This window comes from Macaca mulatta, chromosome 17 (genome assembly GCF_049350105.2).
Source record: "Macaca mulatta isolate MMU2019108-1 chromosome 17, T2T-MMU8v2.0, whole genome shotgun sequence".
Taxonomy (NCBI): Eukaryota; Metazoa; Chordata; class Mammalia; order Primates; family Cercopithecidae; genus Macaca; species Macaca mulatta.
The window spans coordinates 108,191,365-108,209,826 of record NC_133422.1 but is presented as its reverse complement, the minus strand read 5'-3'; the positions used below and the strand labels follow the sequence as shown (position 1 = coordinate 108,209,826).

General features: G+C 57.9%; 1 protein-coding gene across 4 annotated transcripts in view; it reads left to right on the top strand.

Annotated features, from left to right (window-relative positions):
• RASA3 (RAS p21 protein activator 3) overlaps positions 1–18,462 on the top strand; it is a 133,550-nt gene that overhangs the window by 46,772 nt on the left and 68,316 nt on the right. For all 4 annotated transcript variants that reach the window (XM_015121528.3, XM_077974113.1, XM_015121529.3 and 1 more), the window contains exon 2: positions 6,670–6,787. In XM_015121528.3, coding sequence (XP_014977014.2) covers positions 6,670–6,787 — 118 coding nt within the window. The remainder of the gene's footprint in view (positions 1–6,669; positions 6,788–18,462) is intronic.

The following is an 18,462-nucleotide window of genomic DNA, read 5'->3' as shown; positions in this document are numbered from 1 at the left end:
CCGCGTTATTTCAGTGAGGCCGGCCTGTAGTTGAGTAAAACGCCGTGATGATGCGGGAAAGAGACGAGCGCCCGGGCTGGGTGGACGCGGCCAGTCCCAGCACAGCCCTGGCCTCTCCAGGACGTCTTCTGTCGGGGTCGGTGCCAGGAGCTTTGCTCAGCGGAGCCCTGGGTCCTCGTCCTCCCCCGTGGCTGCCTTCATTCCTTCCTCCGCCCTCTTCGCTGGGTGCTGAGCTGAGCTGCTGAGTGCCAGGGAGACGCCCGCTGCTGTGCTGTGCCGAGCGGCACATGAGGCCAGCCCGCCTGAGGGCCCTCCTCGGGAGGCCTGCAGGGAGGGGCAGCGCTGTGTGGGGTCTGTGGAGACCTCCCCGTGCCCTCACAGCTCCTCCGGGTACGGGGGTGTGGCTCCGAGTGCCACGGGCCACCCCGACGGCTCGCCATCAGCACTTGGAGACCCTGTGTGGGCCTCCAGGGAAGCCTGGGCATCCCAACCCTCGGTCAGGGCTGGGCCTGTGCTCACCCAGAGGGTGCAGCTTCCCCCACGGCCCAGAAGGGCTGCTGTGCGCCTGGGAGACAGGACGGCTTTCGGACCATGGCCTTTGTTTTTGTTACTGATTGCCTGATCCCTGGAGTTGGAAGTCAGGTTTTGCGGTGTTGTGCTGTTTACAGTAAGTGTGTTTGAGTGCTGCCTTTTACTCCTGTTAGCTGAGGTTTCAGAGCCGACGCGAGGTGCTGTGCTGGCTGTCTGCGTCAGTCTGCCGGCTGTGAACACACCGCGTGTTTTAGAGACACCGTCCATGGGAAAAGTGCTCGTGAGAACTGTTACTTATTTGGCTATTAGGATGAAACCAGTTTTCTTTTCTTTTAATTCATTTATTCATCCATGTATGCAACAAATAATTCGGCACTTACTGTATACCACAGACAGCTTTGTCTTTTTATATGAACGTCTCTGTGTATCAGAAAAAAAGAGAAAACACATTTCCTCTAAGAGACACAGAACAGGCACCTTTGGTGAAGGTAACTGAGCGAGCTGTGTGGGGTGCGGTGGAGAAGCAACGGCCGCTTGGGAGCTGGGGCAGCCCCGTCCCACTCAGCTGTGGGGCCGCAGGGAGAGGCTCGGTCTTGCTGCACGTGGCGCACACGGGAGGCCCCGGGCGACGTGGCCAGGCCGTGCCGTGGCAGCTCCAGCCCTCCTGGTCTGAGCAGCTCATTGGGTGTTGGTGCGTCCAGCAGGCTTCCTGGTGTTGCTGTCGTCATAGCAACCGGATGTTTCTCAGGATTTTTTTTTCTGTTTCAATGCTTTATTAACAGTTGGAAACAAAACCAACGCACTGGAGGTGATGGCATCAGAAGCCTGAGGCAGGGAAATGGGTTTGCATTTTGTCCCTCCTCTTTTTCTTTTTATTAAATGCATCATAGCAAAAGTAGATTAAAAAGAAAGGATCTCAGCCCCAGATGACAGCGAGCAGGGAGAAGGAGGTAAAGATGGCGCCATCGGGCGAGGAGGGAGGAACCTGGTGTGTTTTGGGGCCAGGGGACGGGGCATCGTCGGGCGGCGGGGGAGGAACCCGGTGCGTTGGTGCCAGCGCGGGAGGACCCGGCCTTTTCACGTCGTGTGGCGTCTGCCTTACAGGGAGTCTGGGGAAAGCCTGTGCGTTTCCGTCCTGCAGCGTCCACCTTCGGAAGACCCAGCTGCTACCGCTGTGATCTGAGGCCCTGTGGGAACAAATCTTAGCTCCGTGTTGTCCACAGACACCGTCTCCCACAGGACTTTCAAAAGCTTTTTTCTTTCTCCTTTTAAGAAACACAGGAACTTACAGCTAAGTATCTACACTCATTTGTTGCAAAAAACAAAGAATCCCAGAAAACAAAACAAAAACAAAAAACTCCCAAAAACAAAACCAAAAAAACCCCAAAACAATCCCAAGGGAAATATGGTCGGCGTCCGTTCACACCGTCGAGGTGTCGGGAGGAAAGTCGGCAAAGTTGCGCTGCGCTGAGGGCAAGGACTTCTCTCTGCTACAGAAGCTGTCGGTTCCAAAACAACCGGGAGGCTGGAGGGGCCCCGTCCGACGCGCGGGCTGTGCTGAGGCTGCCCTCAAAATCAGGGCAGCCGCGGCGACCAGGAAGGCTGCGTCTGCTCCGGGAACCTCACCCGCCATCCCCCAGGCTCCCTTCCCTTTCTGGAGAAGCTCGCCAGCCGTGCTCTCCCCTTGGTGCCTGTGAACTCGTCACACACCCTAACTGTGTGTGCTGCCTGCGTGTGCTGTGTGTGTGTGCTGTGCGTGTGTGCGTGTGCTGCCTGCGTGTGCTGCCTGCATGTGCTGCCTGTGTGTGCTCTGTGTGTGTGTGCGCGTGTGCTGCCTGCGTGTGCTGTGTGTGTGCGCGTGTGCTGCCTGCGTGTGCTGTGTGTGTGTGTGCTGCCTGCGTGTGCTGTGTGTGTGCGTGTGCTGCCTGCGTGTGCTGTGTGTGTGCGTGTGCTGTGTGTGTGCGCGTGCTGCCTGCGTGTGCTGTGTGTGTGCGTGTGCTGCCTGCGTGTGCTGTGTGTGTGCGTGTGCTGCCTGCGTGTGCTGTGTGTGTGTGCGTGTGTGCTGCCTGCGTGTGCTGTGTATGTGCGTGTGCTGCCTGCGTGTGCTGTGTGTGTGCGTGTGCTGCCTGCGTGTGCTGTGTGTGCGCGCGTGTGCTGCCTGCGTGTGCTGTGTGTGTGTGCTGCCTGCGTGTGCCGTGTGTGTGCGCGTGTGCTGCCTGCGTGTGCTGCCTGCGTGTGCTGTGTGTGTGCGTGTGCTGCCTGCGTGTGCTGTGTGTGTGTGTGCTGTGTGTGTGCGTGTGCTGCCTGCGTGTGCTGCCTGCATGTGCTGCCTGTGTGTGCTCTGTGTGTGTGTGCGCATGTGCTGCCTGCGTGTGCTGTGTGTGTGCGTGTGTGCTGCCTGCGTGTGCTGTGTGTGTGCGTGTGCTGCCTGCGTGTGCTGTGTGTGTGCGTGTGTGCTGCCTGTGTGTGCTCTGTGTGTGTGCGTGTGCTGCCTGCGTGTGCTGTGTGTGTGCGTGTGCTGTGTGTGTGCGTGTGCTGCCTGCATGTGCTGTGTGTGCGCGCGTGTGCTGCCTGCGTGTGCTGTGTGTGTGTGCTGCCTGCGTGTGCCGTGTGTGTGCGCGTGTGCTGCCTGCGTGTGCTGCCTGCGTGTGCTGTGTGTGTGCGTGTGCTGCCTGCGTGTGCTGTGTGTGTGTGTGCTGTGTGTGTGCGTGTGCTGCCTGCGTGTGCTGCCTGCATGTGCTGCCTGCGTGTGCTGTGTGTGTGCGTGTGTGCTGCCTGCGTGTGCTGTGTGTGTGCGCGTGTGCTGCCTGCGTGTGCTGCCTGCGTGTGCTGTGTGTGTGCGTGTGCTGCCTGCGTGTGCTGTGTGTGTGCGTGTGTGCTGCCTGTGTGTGCTCTGTGTGTGTGCGTGTGCTGCCTGCGTGTGCTGTGTGTGTGCGTGTGCTGTGTGTGTGCGTGTGCTGCCTGCGTGTGCTGTGTGTGTGCGCGTGTGCTGCCTGCGTGTGCTGTGTGTGTGCGCGTGTGCTGCCTGCGTGTGCTGTGTGTGTGCGCGTGTTGCCTGCGTGTGCTGCCTGCATGTGCTGCCTGCGTGTGCTGCCTGCATGTGCTGCCTGTGTGTGCTCTGTGTGTGTGTGCGCGTGTGCTGCCTGCGTGTGCTGTGTGTGTGCGTGTGTGCTGCCTGCGTGTGTTGTGTGTGTGCGTGTTGCCTGCGTGTGCTGTGTGTGTGCGTGTGTGCTGCCTGTGTGTGCTGTGTGTGTGTGTGCGTGTGTGCTGCCTGTGTGTGCTCTGTGTGTGTGTGCGTGCTGCCTGCGTGTGCTGTGTGTGTGTGCGTGCTGCCTGCGTGTGCTGTGTGTGTGTGGGTGCTGCCTGCGTGTGCTGCCTGCGTGTGCTGTGTGTGTGTGTGCGTGTGCTGCCTGCGTGTGCTGTGTGTGTGTGTGCGTGCTGCCTGCATGTGCTGTGTGTGTGTGTGCGTGTGCTGCCTGCGTGTGCTGTGTGTGTGTGTGCGTGCTGCCTGCATGTGCTGTGTGTGTGTGTGCGTGTGCTGCCTGTGTGTGCTCTGTGTGTGTGTGCGTGCTGCCTGCGTGTGCTGTGTGTGTGCGTGCTGCCTGTGTGTGCTCTGTGTGTGTGTGCGTGCTGCCTGCGTGTGCTGTGTGTGTGTGCGTGCTGCCTGCGTGTGCTGTGTGTGTGTGTGCGTGTGCTGCCTGCGTGTGCTGTGTGTGTGTGCGTGTGCTGCCTGCGTGTGCTGTGTGTGTGTGCGTGTGCTGCCTGCGTGTGCTGTGTGTGTGTGCGTGTGCTGCCTGCATGTGCTGTGTGTGTGTGTGCGTGTGCTGCCTGCGTGTGCTGCCTGCGGGACCTTCACATCGGTGGGAGCCTTCAGAAAGCCTGTCTTTTGACATTTGATGACTGACCTGAGGCCTGGCCTGGAGCCGGGTGCCTCTAGCCGCCTGGCTGTGTTCTCCGGTGCCTCTAGCCGCCTGGCTGTGTTCTCCGGTGCCTCGTAGCCGCCTGGCTGTGTTCTCCGGTGCAGTGGGTGAAGAAGGTGCGTCCCGGGAGAGTCGCCGCGTTGAGGTGTTCTGAGGGTCCAGGCCCGTCAGGAAGTATTCATTTGTTTTTTCCCACCAACCGATTATCTTTGACGCTTCCTTAATGATTCCCCAAATAAAAATTTCCAGAACCTTTTGAATTAGAGCGTCTCAGAGCCAGACGAGCCTTCGAGAGCTGCCGTGTCGCTTGCTTTTGCAGTTCAGGAGTTTCAGGCCCAGAGAGGCAGACCGTGTGTCGGGGGCGCTGGCGGGAAATGGCCGCAAGCAGTGAGGCCCTGAGAGCCGCTCCGTGTGGGCGGCAGCGGGTGCCGCTGGGAACGCCTGCCGGCACCTCGACCCCGAGATACACGCAGTGTGGACACGGGAGCCTTCGTCCAGACCCCGGGGCTTCTGCTCCTTCGCCCAGTGCCTCAGGTTAATATGGTGGATGAAAAGTCTTTAAAAAGCTTCAAACTGAGTTTATCTCTGCCCTCTGGAGTTTCTGGCCTGCCAGTTTGCAAATTGGCATCTTTGAAATGAGCCGACCGCCCACGTGGGCGATGACGTGTGTGCTTGCTGAGTTGACGCGAAGCTTTGGAAGGCGTAGAAGTGGGGATCTGAGAAACTTCGACTCTGCTCCTGTTTTTGATTTTGTTTCAACAAGAATAAGGTGATGTGGCCGCGAGTGGCACCAGCAGGAACTACGTGAGCCTTGGTGTGGTCTCAGCGTGGTGCCTGTGCCTGCATCTGTCCTGTCGTCCTGCGCCCTCGAGACACCATGGCCAGGTGTCTTTAGAGCCAAATGACAGAGGTGGAGAAGGCCCTGGGGAGGCGCGAGTGTGTTTGAGACGTTTGTTTTACAGAATGGACTTAAACTGGGCATCTGCCGTCTGGATCGACAGCTGCCACTCTGCCTCCCGGCTCCCTCCCGATTCTCTGGTAAACTGGGCCGTTAGGCTTGCCGCTGGGGTGTGCTCCGAGCTGCCAGCAGAGCAGTCACAGCTGGGGTTCAGTTATGACCTCCAGATCGACCCCGGCAAACAAGGAGTCCGGCACCGCGGTCGTGAGTCCGGCGCCGCGGTCGTGAGTCCGGCACCACGGGCGTTTTCTGCAGGGCCAGCCGGGAACCGGCTCGACTTCCTTCACGTGCATTCAGGTGGTGTCTCTGGGCTTGAGGGAGGGAGACGTGGACCCAGCTTAGGCCCCTCTGGGACGCTTCTCTTAACTGGCAATTCAAACAGCTGGAGTTCACAGTCAAATCATGTCCACGAGAAAGAGCTCTTTCCTTTAATTCTGGCGCCAACTTTGACCTAATATCATAACATAAAATTCAAAATAAAAAGGGACTCAGTGGATAAATGAATAAGCAAGACGAGGTCCCTCTGCACGATGGAAAGTTATTCAACCTGAAAAAAGAAGGGAATCCAGTCAGCGGCCACAGCAGGGCCACCCTGGAGGGCACTGGCTGAGCGGAGTGAGCCGGAAGGACACGTCCCGTGGATCCCGCCGACGTGAGGCCCAGAGCAGTCAGATCCAGAGACAGACGGGGGCGAGGGCCGGCTGACGTGAGGCCCAGAGCAGTCAGATCCAGAGACAACGTGGGGCGAGGGCCGCTGGAGACAGCAGGAGGGGATGGGAGCGGGTGTTGAACGGGGACCGAGTCTTCGTTTCGCACGATGAGAGCGTTCTGGAGTGGATGGTGGTGATGGTTGCACAACTCGGTGAACGTGGTTAATGCTACGGAACTGTGCACTCGAGCAGGTCTGAGATGGAAAATTGTATGTTAAAATAAAGGGACTAATGCGGGGAAAACAAAGTGAGACACAGGAATCCCGAGTCCCAGGCTGGCGGGTCCCTGCTTGCGCCACTTGCATTTCAGGGTGGCGTGCGTGTCCGTTGCCTTTTGGCGAGAGAATGTCCCGCGCGTGTACACGTGGTGTGCGCATCCACGACTTGCGGTGGCAAAAAACCCAAGCCTTTGTAGAGAGTGGTGAATGCACACAAGCGGCGGCCGGCGTGCGGCTGTGAAGTAAACCTGCGGTTTGGAAGCGTGTCTGCGATGAGCAGGGGACCAGACGTTTCCACGCTGCTGATGACGTGTGTCGCTTTTACTTTTTAGGTGAAGCCAAAAACCTTCCCTCTTACCCGGGGCCAAGCAAGATGAGGGATTGCTACTGCACGGTGAACCTGGACCAGGAGGAGGTTTTCAGGACCAAGATTGTGGAGAAGTCACTCTGGTAAGGTCCTCTGCTGCTTTACCTGACACCCATGTGTTTTCTTTGATGTAGAGAATGTCCCAAGCATGGACGTCACCTTCCCATGTTCCCGCAGGTAGAGAATGTCCCGAGCGTGGACGTCACCTTCCCATGTTCCCGCAGGTAGAGAATGTCCCGAGCGTGGACGTCACCTTCCCATTTTCCCGTGAATGTCCCGAGCGTGTACGTCACCTTCCCATTTTCCGGCGGGTAGAGAATTTTTCTGTGTGTAGACAATGTCCTGAGCGTGGACGTCACCTTCCCATGTTCCCGCATGTAGATAGTGTCCCAGGCGTGTACATCCCCTTCCCATTTTCCCGCGGGTAGAGAATTTTTCTGTGTGTAGACAATGTCCTGAGCGTGTACGTCACCTTCCCACTTTTCTTGCTGCTTAGTTTGAGGAGGAGGAGGTGCTCCCTGGGGCTCTGGTGTGCAGGCAGCTGGGCTTCTGACCTTGGCGGTGCGCGGATGTGAACCGGTGTTGGCTTAAATGCTCCTGCTGTCCAGGAAGCGCACGTCGGTGGCAGCCCCCGTGTGGACTCGCAGGGCTGTCCAGGAGGTGTATGTCGGTGGCGGCTGCCTGCGTGGACTCGCAGACGACGCCAGGGAGAGTGTGCCAGGCAGGGCCTCGGTGCTGCGGCCTCAGGGGAAGCGTGGGGCGGCCGCGTTACAAGGAGCGGCCTGGGGATCAGGGAAGACGTCCGCGCAGCTGTGACTCCACCGTTCAGTTCAGAACCACGGGTCGTGTGCTCTCATCAAAACAGCGCTTCTGATTTTGAGAACACGTTTAGCTGAAGAATCACATCCTTGCGTCTGGCTACTTCCAAGTGGGAATGAACCACCCGTTCTGACGACTGGGCGACTTCACCTATTAGAACACTGTGAGGGGCCTCCTGCCCCGGGGACTGGGACCATCTCACGCCGTCAGTCACAGTGCTTCGGCGTCAGTCCAAAAGGCTTCGGCGCAGCTGCCCGCCAGGCCGAGGAGTGAGAGTCGTTTGTGCTATGTTAGTGCACACTCCGGGTTCTTTGAAATAACTCGTCAAAAGGAACTGCAGGCTGAACGTTGTCAGGCGCCCAGTCCGGCTTTGCGAGAGTCTTGGGGGTTGCCCTGGCGAAGACTGGGCATGGCCGTTCTTCGGAAGAAAATGGGAAGAGACATGACTGGGCCCTTCAGAAGCCCCTTTGGAGCGTCCCTGGATAAAAGTCGGTTCTGTGTTTAAATGGTCCATTGTTAGAGGCCCGTGGATTTTAGGCCGGAGGCCCGGAGAATTACTGGCAGTCTTTATTGGGCTGGGATCCTCTCAGACCTGCTAAATCAGAGCCAGTGGGAGGAGGACCTGTTTGGGAACCTCTCTTTCAGGTGAGGTTGAGAAATGGGGGCCCCTTGTCTTTCAGTTATTTCAGAAGAATTTAGAAATAGAAGTCATGGTTCTGGCCGGGTGTGGTGGTGCACACCTGTAATCCCAGCACTTTGGGAGGCTGAGCTGGGAGGATTGCTTGAGGCCAGGAGGTTGAGGCCGCAGTGAACCACAATTGCATCACTGCACTCCAGCCTGGGCCACAGAGCAAGACCTTGTCTCAAAAATCCCCAAACACACACACAACAAAACATGGTAGCAAAGAAAGAGAAACCCACGTGGGACAGTGCCGAGACAGTAAAACCATGGCACCGTTCAGCGTGGACGCTGGCAGCCCCGTCCACGTGTAAAACCATGGCACCGTTCAGCGTGGACGCTGGCAGCCCCATCCACGTGTAAAACCGTGGTGCCGTTCAGTGTGGGCACTGGCAGCCCCATCCACGTGTAAAACCGCGGTGCCGTTCAGTGTGGGCGCTGGCAGCCCCGTCCACGTGTGAAACCGCGGTGCCGTTCATTGTGGGTGCTGGCAGCCCCGTCCACGTGTAAAACCGTGGCACCGTTCAGCGTGGACGCTGGCAGCCCCGTCCACGTGTAAAACCGTGGCGCCATGTAGTGTGGACGCTGGCAGCCCTGTCCACTTGGAGGGCTGTGCGGGCTGGCCACAGGCTGCCCCTGTAGTGTGAGGACAAAGTGCATCAACCCACCCCATACGAAAAGTTGGCAGGAAATGTACTTGAACCCAAAACCTGGATCTCTCATAAGTTTGCAGCTGGAATCCACACGGCATCTGTGGTCAGAAGCCCTCAGTCTGTGCATGTGCATTAACGTGGTCCCGTGTTAGTCATTGGTCAGCATCCACCTGAGAGGCAAGTGTCAGGCAGGGCTGCCCTGCGTGCCAGGGAGTTTAGCCCTGGCCACCGCCTGCTCTTTGCTCCACGGTGGCACCCACTTTGGGGCCAGTCTCCCGAGTCTCCCAGCCCCTGAGTCCCCCTCCCCCCAGTCTCCTGGCCCCCGAGTCTCCCGGCCCCCGAGTCTCCCAGCCCCCCAAATCTCCCAGCCCCTGAGTCCCCTGGCCCCCCGAGTCTCCTGCCCCCCGAGTCTCCCATCCCCCAGTCTCCCAGCCCCAAGTCTCCCAGCCCCTGAGTCCCCCTCCCCCCAGTCTCCCGGCCCCCGAGCCTCCTGCCCCCCGAGTCTCCTGCCCCCTGAGTCTCTTAGCCCCCCGAGTCTCCCACCCCCCAGTCTCCCAGCCCCAAGTCTCCCAGCCCTGAATCTCCCGGCCCCCAGTGTGCTGCTTCCTCCAAGGTCAGTGTCACCTTTAAGGTCTGATGGTTCATTTGGCAAAGTCGCTGTGGAAAGAAAAAGAGCCCACGTCTGCATCTCTGAGCTCCGAAGGGCCCCAGGGTGCTCTGTGGCCGCTGGGTCTGCAGCCTGGCAGGAGCCCCTTCTCACGGTCCCTGGGGAGAAGCACTTGGGTCAAGTTTGATTTGCTGTTGCCCAATATCGCAGTCTGACTCAGCAGGAAGCTGCAAATGGAATGTGTGAGGAAGGAAAGGCGGAACTCAGCCTCTCTTCTTCCCTCTTTCCCACTAAGGAGGTTACAGACCCAGCTCCACTGCGGGCCTGTGTCCCCCAAGCCACCTCCCTGCGTGTGGCCCCCGCGTCCGAGGCCCTGCAGTCTGTAGGGCCTCTAGCGGGTGCTGAGCCGACGTCTAGGCAGAGCGTCCTCCTCTGTCTTCCCCTTTTTCTCTAGTTTTCAGATGGAGGTTGGGGGGCAGCATCTGTCACGGGCGTAACTTCAGAACGCGTCGAAGTGGACACGTTTCGGAGGACGAGCCCTTTCTCTCTGGCCTTGGCAGTTTCTGTCCCACTACAAAAATGTTTTCCTGAGGTTGAGAGTGAGCTTTGTTCACAATCCATACCTTTCACAGCATCATTTTTAATCATTTAAAGGGCAGCCACTATTTGTTTCCTTATTTACTTAAACGAAAAGCTCCCTGAAATTGGATTGGCAGGACTGGGGCTTGGGGACCAGCTTCCCACCCTGGACCTCCCCTGGGCCGGCACCCCCGACCCTCAAACAAGGAGATGACGCCACTCCCCAAGGCTGCCCCGCCGTGGAGATTGCCGTCTCGTCCAGCAGAAAGGAGCAGTTGGCCAAGTCACACACAACAGAACCTCAGTCTCTCCCTGCTGGGTCAGTCTGTCATTTGTAAGAATATTCGGTGAGCGTCATGTCCCCGTTTCCTTCTGTCCACGTGAGGGCGTGAAATGTTGTCTGTCCTGCCTGCATCTTCTGCGCCCACGTGGCTGACCTCCCCAAACCCTCATCCACGCAGACAGTCCTGGCTCAGGGAGGCGCTGCCTCGGGGTTCTGGGTCTGACCCCGCCCCCTGCCGCGGGGTTGAGTCTGGGCAGAGCCCCCTGCCCCACGCGGAGCCCTGTCCCCCTTTCTGCGGCGTCGCCCCCGCGTCCTTTGCAGGGTTCATTTGCATATGCCTATCTCGTGGAGAAGGGGCTGTGGCCACAACAGGAAGAAACTTCAGGCGTGGCCGGTTTCGGTGCCGCCTCTTCTACCCAGAGGTGCCACGGCCTGAGCTTTTGCTCTGAAAGCTGGTTATGCGTTAGGTTACAAAGCTGTGTCTAGGAAAAGTTATTTTGCTTAAAAAATCATGACTGCCCCCAAAATGATCTGGATTTGCAGACAGAACCGTCAACGGGGTGGCGCTTTCTGGGAAGTGGAATCATGGGGGATTCTTGTTCTTTTGTCTGTGTATTTTACATACAATTAGACGTTACAAGTCAAGGAACAGACAGATCTTCTAGTGCAGAGCAAGGAGAGCTGGGTCTTCCCAGCAGACGGGACGTCACCAGGGACCCTCCCTCTGTGGCCCTGCGGGGCAGGCTCTGCGCTCGTCTGGGTGGAGGCCGTCCCGTCCCGTCCCGTGTGCACACAGCGGGTGTTTGTGAAACACAGGAAGGTTTCTTTCTGTTCAACCGCAAGAAGTAATCACCCCCAAAATGGTACTTTTGTGTAGCAGAAATGAATAAACCAAGAAATATCTCCACAGCTCCACCAAATTTTTCAGGAGGGAGAAGTTATTTGGGGTTAGAAACCGAAAGGGGCAGGAGGAAGTTGGTGGTTTGGGAGACAGACTGTTCATTCTCTCAGATGCTTTTAATAAAAACCAAGTCGTTGGCTTAGGAAACACCAACTTTGACATTTGGAGACTTATGAGAAGTCACATTTCCCCTGAACATTTATTTTCACTCTTTCTCAAGTCAGAGCTTAAACAAAAACCTGCTTGACACGACTGGAGGCTCCTTGAAGCCCAGAACATCCCAGAACTGCTGGAGTAGGGGACCCATCAGCCCTGGGGTACCGCAGGTGGGGGCCCATCAGCCCTGGGGTGCCGCAGGTGGGGGCCCATCAGCCCTGGGGTGCCGCAGGTGGGGGCCCGTCCTCAGCCCCCGGGGCGCCCCAGGTCAGGGATCTGTTCTCAGTCCTGGACTGCTGGCCCCAAATCTCCCAGCAGGTCAGAGCCCCGGTCCTGTCTGTGTGACCCCCAAGACTGGCCCAGCATCTCCACCTCTGCCCACGTGTGTGTCCTTCTGTGTCGTGCTGGCTCACAGGAGCCTGTGTCAGAATGATGCAGGGGGTTCTCTCAGCCTCACAGGAACTCAGCTGGCACAGGAGCCTGTGTCAGATGCAGGGGGTTCTCTCAGCCTCACAGGAACTCAGCCGGCGGAGAGCATGAGGTTGCTTGTATTCTGCGAGTACTGAGCGCCTACTGCATGTGGCAGGCTGCCCCAGGCCCAGGCCCACACCTGGCAGGGGCTCATCGGCTGCCTGTGCCTGCAGGAGCCTCCTGGCCCTGAGGTGTGGCTGGGCCACTGCAGGGAGAGGCTGGGTCTGTCACGAGGGGGCTGCACTGACGATCCATGAGGAGCAAAGGCCAGGTCCCCTCTTCTCCCTCCTCTGCCGGCCTCCTCTCGCCCGGCTGCCTCCTGCTTAGCCGCTGGCCCCCCTGGAGAGCACCTTTTTCCGCCAGGGCCTCACTGAAGGTTTGGGATTTGAGGTGTCTCAGTTGCTGCAGGGGACCCGGTGTCTGGCTGTGCCTCGTCCTGACAGTCAAACATCGTGGCCGGGCCCTAAAGACCCAGCCGATTCTCATTTGTTTGTAAGGATGGTGGTTCTTTTCTGGGGGGTGTGGGGTGGGAGAGAGGAAAGAGCCTCATGTGCAGGAGAGGCAGGAGCCAAGGCCACAGTGTTCCGGGTGCCGTGTGCAGTGGCGTGTGGCCTGCCTGGCAACCACAGAGCCCATGAGCCGAGGGGCAGCTCCTCGGTGCCCCTGAACAGAGGAGGAGACTGAGGCGTGGGGAGGTGAGGCGGCTCACCACAGCCGCTGCAGCTGTGAGTCTCAGCCCAGCCCGCCTGCTTTCCTCACTGAGTCGCTGGGTTCAGTTTGAAGACTCACAGCTCTATTTGCCAACATTTCGAAATAAACAACTCCACCCAGCCTGAACCACAGGAGGCTGCAACTCAGTGTGTGAGGCTTCCACTGAGACCACGGCAGGTGGGCTGTGAGCTGACCACAGACCCCTATCCTCCAGCCTCTGGCCTGTGGGAGCCGGGCTTGTGGCCCTGCAGTGCTGGGTGGTAGGTGGGCTGTGACCTGACCACGGGCCCCCCTCCTCCAGCCTCTGGCCTGTGGGAGCCGGGCTTGTGGCCCTGCAGTGCTGGGTGGTAGGTGGGCTGTGACCTGACCACGGGCCCCCCTCCTCCAGCCTCTGGCCTGTGGGAGCCGGGCTTGTGGCCCTGCAGTGCTGGGTGGTAGGTGGGCTGTGACCTGACCACGGGCCCCCATCCTCCAGCCTCTGGCCTGTGGGAGCCGGGCTTGGGGCCCTGCAGTGCTGGGTGGTGGGTGGGCTGTGACCTGACCACGGGCCCCCATCCTCCAGCCTCTGGCCTGTGGGAGCCGGGCTTGTGGCCCTGCAGTGCTGGGTGGTGGGTGGGCTGTGACTGACCGCGGACCCCTCCCTCCAGCCTGTGGGAGCCGGGCTTGGGGCCCTGCACGGCCGAGTGCCTCCGATGGGGGTTCTTCCTCCTGTCCTTTGTGGAGATGAAGCATTTTCCCTGGCGGAGTTGCCTCTTCTCTGTGGGGCGCCTCTGAGAATGAGTCAGGCCGTGACTCAAGGAGCCACAGAGCTCAGCCCAGAGGCTGGCTTGGGAGCCCCAGGGCTGCTCTGCAGACCCCGTTTGGGCTTTGGTTCCTCTTCACACAGCCTTTACCCTCTACCCTGAGGCTGGGGCAGCCCTGGCAGCTCCCGGCTCCCCCCAGGGTTTGAGAAATGGGCCCGCAGCAGCGGCAGAGCACGGAGCTGGAAACCAGGTTTATGTTCTCATGATCATGTGATGGGAGCAGCCGCAGGCGGGATGGGGCCTCGCCGGCCTCGCGCAGATGCTGGGAAGTGACTCAGGGAGGAGAAGGCGGGGTTTCTCCGCTGGTCCCCGCTGAGCCCCATCTCCGGGCTCCGGGAAGAGAAGGAATTCGGTTCCGACGGTTTCCCCTTGTCACAGCCAGAACTTAAAGGTCAACTCTGTTTTCTGCAAGAGGTTTTTTCTTTTTCCCCCGTGAAAGTTTGCTTGATTCTGTGAAACTTCATTTGCGTTTCTTCCAGAAATGCCTGAGGGGAGGAGGCCGCCCGGGTCTCGCCCCAGAGGGAGAGGCTGCTGCCCACGTTCGGCAGGATTTCGGGAGAGCCTGGTCCTCTCAGGCCGCACTTTTTCTTTATTTGAAAGGAGGGTTCCAGAGCCCCCCAGCAGTGAGTGGGGGCCGCCTGGCCCAGGCCTTTATCCCGCATCTGACTGCGCTGACCTCGGCCCGAGACAAAGCCGGCCTGTCCGAGAGACACCCTGAGATTAAGCTGCTAATGGGAAGGGGGGCGCCTGGCGGCTGTGTGGCCCCTTTGAGTCTGTCAGAAAGAAGAGATTGTCCGGCACAGGCCACCGAACAGGATGGGGGATGGGAGGGATGCCCTAGCATTCAGCCGGTTTCGTTTCTTTTGGATACGCTTTAAACTCTGCTGCCCGGGAAGGAGAAAACACAAACCTTCCTGCTGATGAAAGACGATGGGTGCCCCCACCCTGAGACCCGTGGACAGCGGGGCAGCGGGGGGCTGTCCGTGGGCCTGGGCCTTGCACCTGGGAGTGCTGGTGCTGTGTGGAGGGAACCCACCCTGTCCTCGGGCTGAGCTGGGGTCCCCACAACAGCATGGGGCGGAAGCTGCTGTCCTCAGACTCCACGGGGTCTCCAGTGATGGCACTGTGGCCACTTCCTGCTGGGCCGCGTGGGTTCTGGGTGGGGCTGGGAGGACGTGGGGCATCGGCCATTTTGCCCATGAGATGAGGTGGTCGAGGTGGACGTGGCCGGCCTCGCAGCCTCTGCTCCTGCAGGTCCTGGGATGCTGCGTCCGTCTGCTGCAGCTCATTTCAGAGTTGGTCGATCACATGTCCATCCTCACCCACTGGTGACAAAGTTGACAAATTTGTGTTTTTTTTTAGTTGAAAAAAGATCCTCCTTAAATGTTGTGAAATAATCTGTCCACACATTCAGCAGTGCTAATAGAAAACAGGCCCAGAGCAGTTCAAGAGAAAAGGAGATTTAAAACTGCTCATAAAAAGATGGACATTCCACCTCACCAATGAGCCAAACATTTCAAATTTAAGCAAGTTTTTGCCACCAGTTTAGCAAACTGTAAAAATATTTATAAGACAGCGTATGCCGGGGGCGGATGCTGGTCCAGACTCCCTGGAGGGTTCCGTGGCTTTGTGTTTCGAAGGCCTAAGGACGGTGCACGTCCTTGGAGGAATTTATCCCCCGGGGACAATCAGCTGATGCACAGATCTCCGCCCCCAGGGTGCTCACCCCGGCTGCTCCCACCACACAGCATGGGGAAGGCGGGGGGACCTGGCGCTGCTGGCCACGCACACACGTGCCGTCTGACCCCAGCGTTTTATCAGCTCCTTGGAAAGTGGCCCGTGGCCTGATGTGAAAGGAGAAAGCTGACTGTCACAGGGAACATAACCTCACTTTTATTTTTAAAAATGTACCCGTATTTCCATTTCACGTCTTCTCTATTTATAACATAAATGTTTACTGTTTTTTTAATATATTTGTATTATAATACAATGAGTTATTATAGTATGAATATACTTACATTTATATTATAAATATCATATTTGTTATAAATATAATACAAATATATTTATATTTTGTATATTTCAAACTTATAACATTTATATATTTTATTCTATTTCATATCTTTGGAGGAAAAAACTCCAGGAGGATGTTTCCTGGAATGTTAATTCCAGATTTCACTTTCTGATTTTTTTACGTATTTAAAATTTTGTTTCTTTAAAAATAGCTTTATTGAGGTGTAATTCAAACACCATACAATTCACCCATTTTAAAATGTACAATTCAGTGGTTTTTAGTATATTTGCAGAGTTGCACAACCTGCCACAGTCAATTTTAGAACATTTTCATCTCCCTAAAAGGACACCCGTGCCCTGTAATCCTCCGGTTTCCGGCCTGCAGCCTCTCCCGGGGCGGCAGATGCGGGTCCGCGTTCTGTCGCCAGCTGTGCCTCTCCTGGGCATTCCGTGCCAGTGGAAGCACCTGACCCGTGGCCTCTGTGCGTGGCCTGTCGGTCGGCACCACATGTGGACGCCTGTGGTGTGGGGCCGGGGTCCAGGTGTCCTTTCACCTCCAGGGCTGAGCACCGTTCTGCTGTTGCTCCCTTAGCAGCCGAGACCCACCTGCTTGTTTCCACTTTTTGGCCGTCATGACTGAGGCTGTGAGCAGGTGCGTCCGAGTCTGCATGCGGACGTGGGCCGTGAGCAGGTGCGTCCGAGTCTGCATGCGGACGTGGGCTGCCGTGTCTCTTGCTGCACACCTGGGGCTGGAACCGCTGGGTCCCGTGGCGACTGTGTGTTGAATGTCGGGGAACTGCCAGCCTGTTTTCCATGGTGGCTGTGGCCACTTGACCTTCCCACAGGTTGTGTGTTTGGATTCGCGTCTCCACCTCCCTACCCTTGTTACTGTCTCTGATCACAGCCATCCTGGTGGGTCTGATTTTCTTTGTACAATGCAAGCCCCCTCCTCAATGAATTTTCACTTTAAAGAAAAGCAGTTTGTTGTTTTTAATTGAAACGAAAGGAAGCATTCTTTCCTATGTATGTGTTCTTTTCTAAAGCAAACAAAATTAAAATCATGTAAAAAAAAAAAACCCACAGGAAAATTCTAAAAACTTGCACATAAATGGAATTACGAATCACCTCATCGTGGAAAATCCTGTCTCGCTGGTTGTAGGTTATAGATGTCAGGTTAGGCACAGTGGAGAGGGAGACGGGGCCTGCAGACCCCAGACGTGGTCCAGGACGGTGCCAGCCTGACCCCCGCCTTTGCTGCCCACCGTGGGATCTGAAGATCCCGCCCACCAGGTCCCCTGAGCTGGCCTGACCTCGCCGTCCTCCCGCCCGACCCCTGCACCGTGCGTTCTGTGCAGACACCTCCCCTGTTGAGTCTGAGATGGAGTTACCACCTCCAGCGCAGGTGACGGCTGAATCCCACTGCCGCCGCAGTGGACAGGGCACCAGAAGCCCTCTGGAGAGAAGGCAGCCTGCCACGCTTTGTGACGAGCAGTTCGCTTAAGGATTGTGTTAGACTCTGTGGCTAGTGGAGATTTCAAGGCTCCTCCCCTCCCCTCCCCTCCCTTTCCCTCCCCTCCCCTCCCTCCCCTCCCCTCCCCTCCCTCCCCTCCCCTCCCCTGCCCTTCTTCCTTTCCTCCCTCTTTCATCTTGCTCTGTTGCCCAGGCTCGAGTGCAACGGTGCAGTCTTGGTTCACTGCAACCTCCACCTCCTGGGTTCAAGCGATTCTCCTGCCTCAGCCTTCTGAGTAGCTGGGATTACAGGCGCGCGCCACCACACCCAGCTAATTTTTTTTTTTTGTACTTTTAGTAGAGATGGGGTTTCACCATGTTGGCCAGGATGGTCTCAATCTCTTGACCTCATGATCTGCCGCCTCAGCCTCCCACAGGGTTCCTCTTTCATAACCCATCATCCTTGAAGAGCCGTTCTCTGAGGTGGGCCTGGGCGCCTGGGGTTTTTAGAAACCTTTCCAGGCAACCATAGTTTGCAGTTCTAAGAGGAAAAACACAGAGACCTAAACAAGCCTCATGCATTGAGAGCGTGTCCCCGGCCTTGGTGGGGGGTAGAGAAGGGAGAACTGAATTGGGTTTTGATGTGGCTGTTTCTGTGGCATTCCCTCGAAATATTTGCCACTGGAAAAATGAAAAAACTCTAAGCGCTTTTAAGTGAGTAATTTTTGTGCGAGGTCTCGGGAAGAAGAAACGTCTCCATGTGCAGTGCCCAGGCTCCGTCTGCCGGCTGTGGGGGTGGCAGAGCCTGGCCAGCGGCTTCCTGAGGGCCCAGCCTCCTGCTCTTCACAGGGAGCCTCAGGGAAGGCGGGGCCTCTGCCTCCCTTTCAAGCGGCTGGACTTGAGCTGACCACTGACACCACAGCAGCTCCAGGCTGGCGAGGCACAGCGCTGGGGGAACAGTTCTGCCCCGAGCTCAGGCGGGTGTGGCTCCAGCTGCCTCCTGCCCGCCGCTTGCCTCGCTGTAAGCGGAGCGGAACGGGGCGTGTCTGGTCCTGGCCCTTCGCGTCTCCACAGGCCCCTCACCTCCTGCAGGAGCCCCTCTGGCTTCCCGGCAGTCTCGGCTCTGCCAGAACTGAATTTCTGTGGTCCCTATGAGGACAACCAGGATTTGCTCGGCACTGTGGCCTCTCGGGCTGGACCGCTGCCCCCTGCCTGCAGAAAGCCCCACCTGTGGAGGCTCGGGTGACCTTCCCTTCCTGGTCTGCTGTGCCCAGGCCTGAGCAGCTCCCGGCTGCTGAGCTGAGACAGGCGATTCCTCCCTGCACGCCCACCTACCCATCCATGCATCCGTCCGTCCAGTGCCTTGCACGGGGCCTGCACATTCCCAGCCGCTGTGGTGAAATGTCTGCTCCGTACCACGTGGCCTCAGCTGCACCCTGACCCCTGACCTCAGCTCCCAGCATCCTCCTGTCCTGCCCTGCCCGGGCCACACCAGCCTCCTCCTTGCTCCTACGTCTTCACCACACACAAGCCCTGCTGCCTCGAGGCTTTGCACCTGGTGTCCCTCTGCCTGGACCCCTCCCGCTGTCTCCTCACCGTCCACGGCCTCATTCATGCGCTCACTCGTCCTCCCG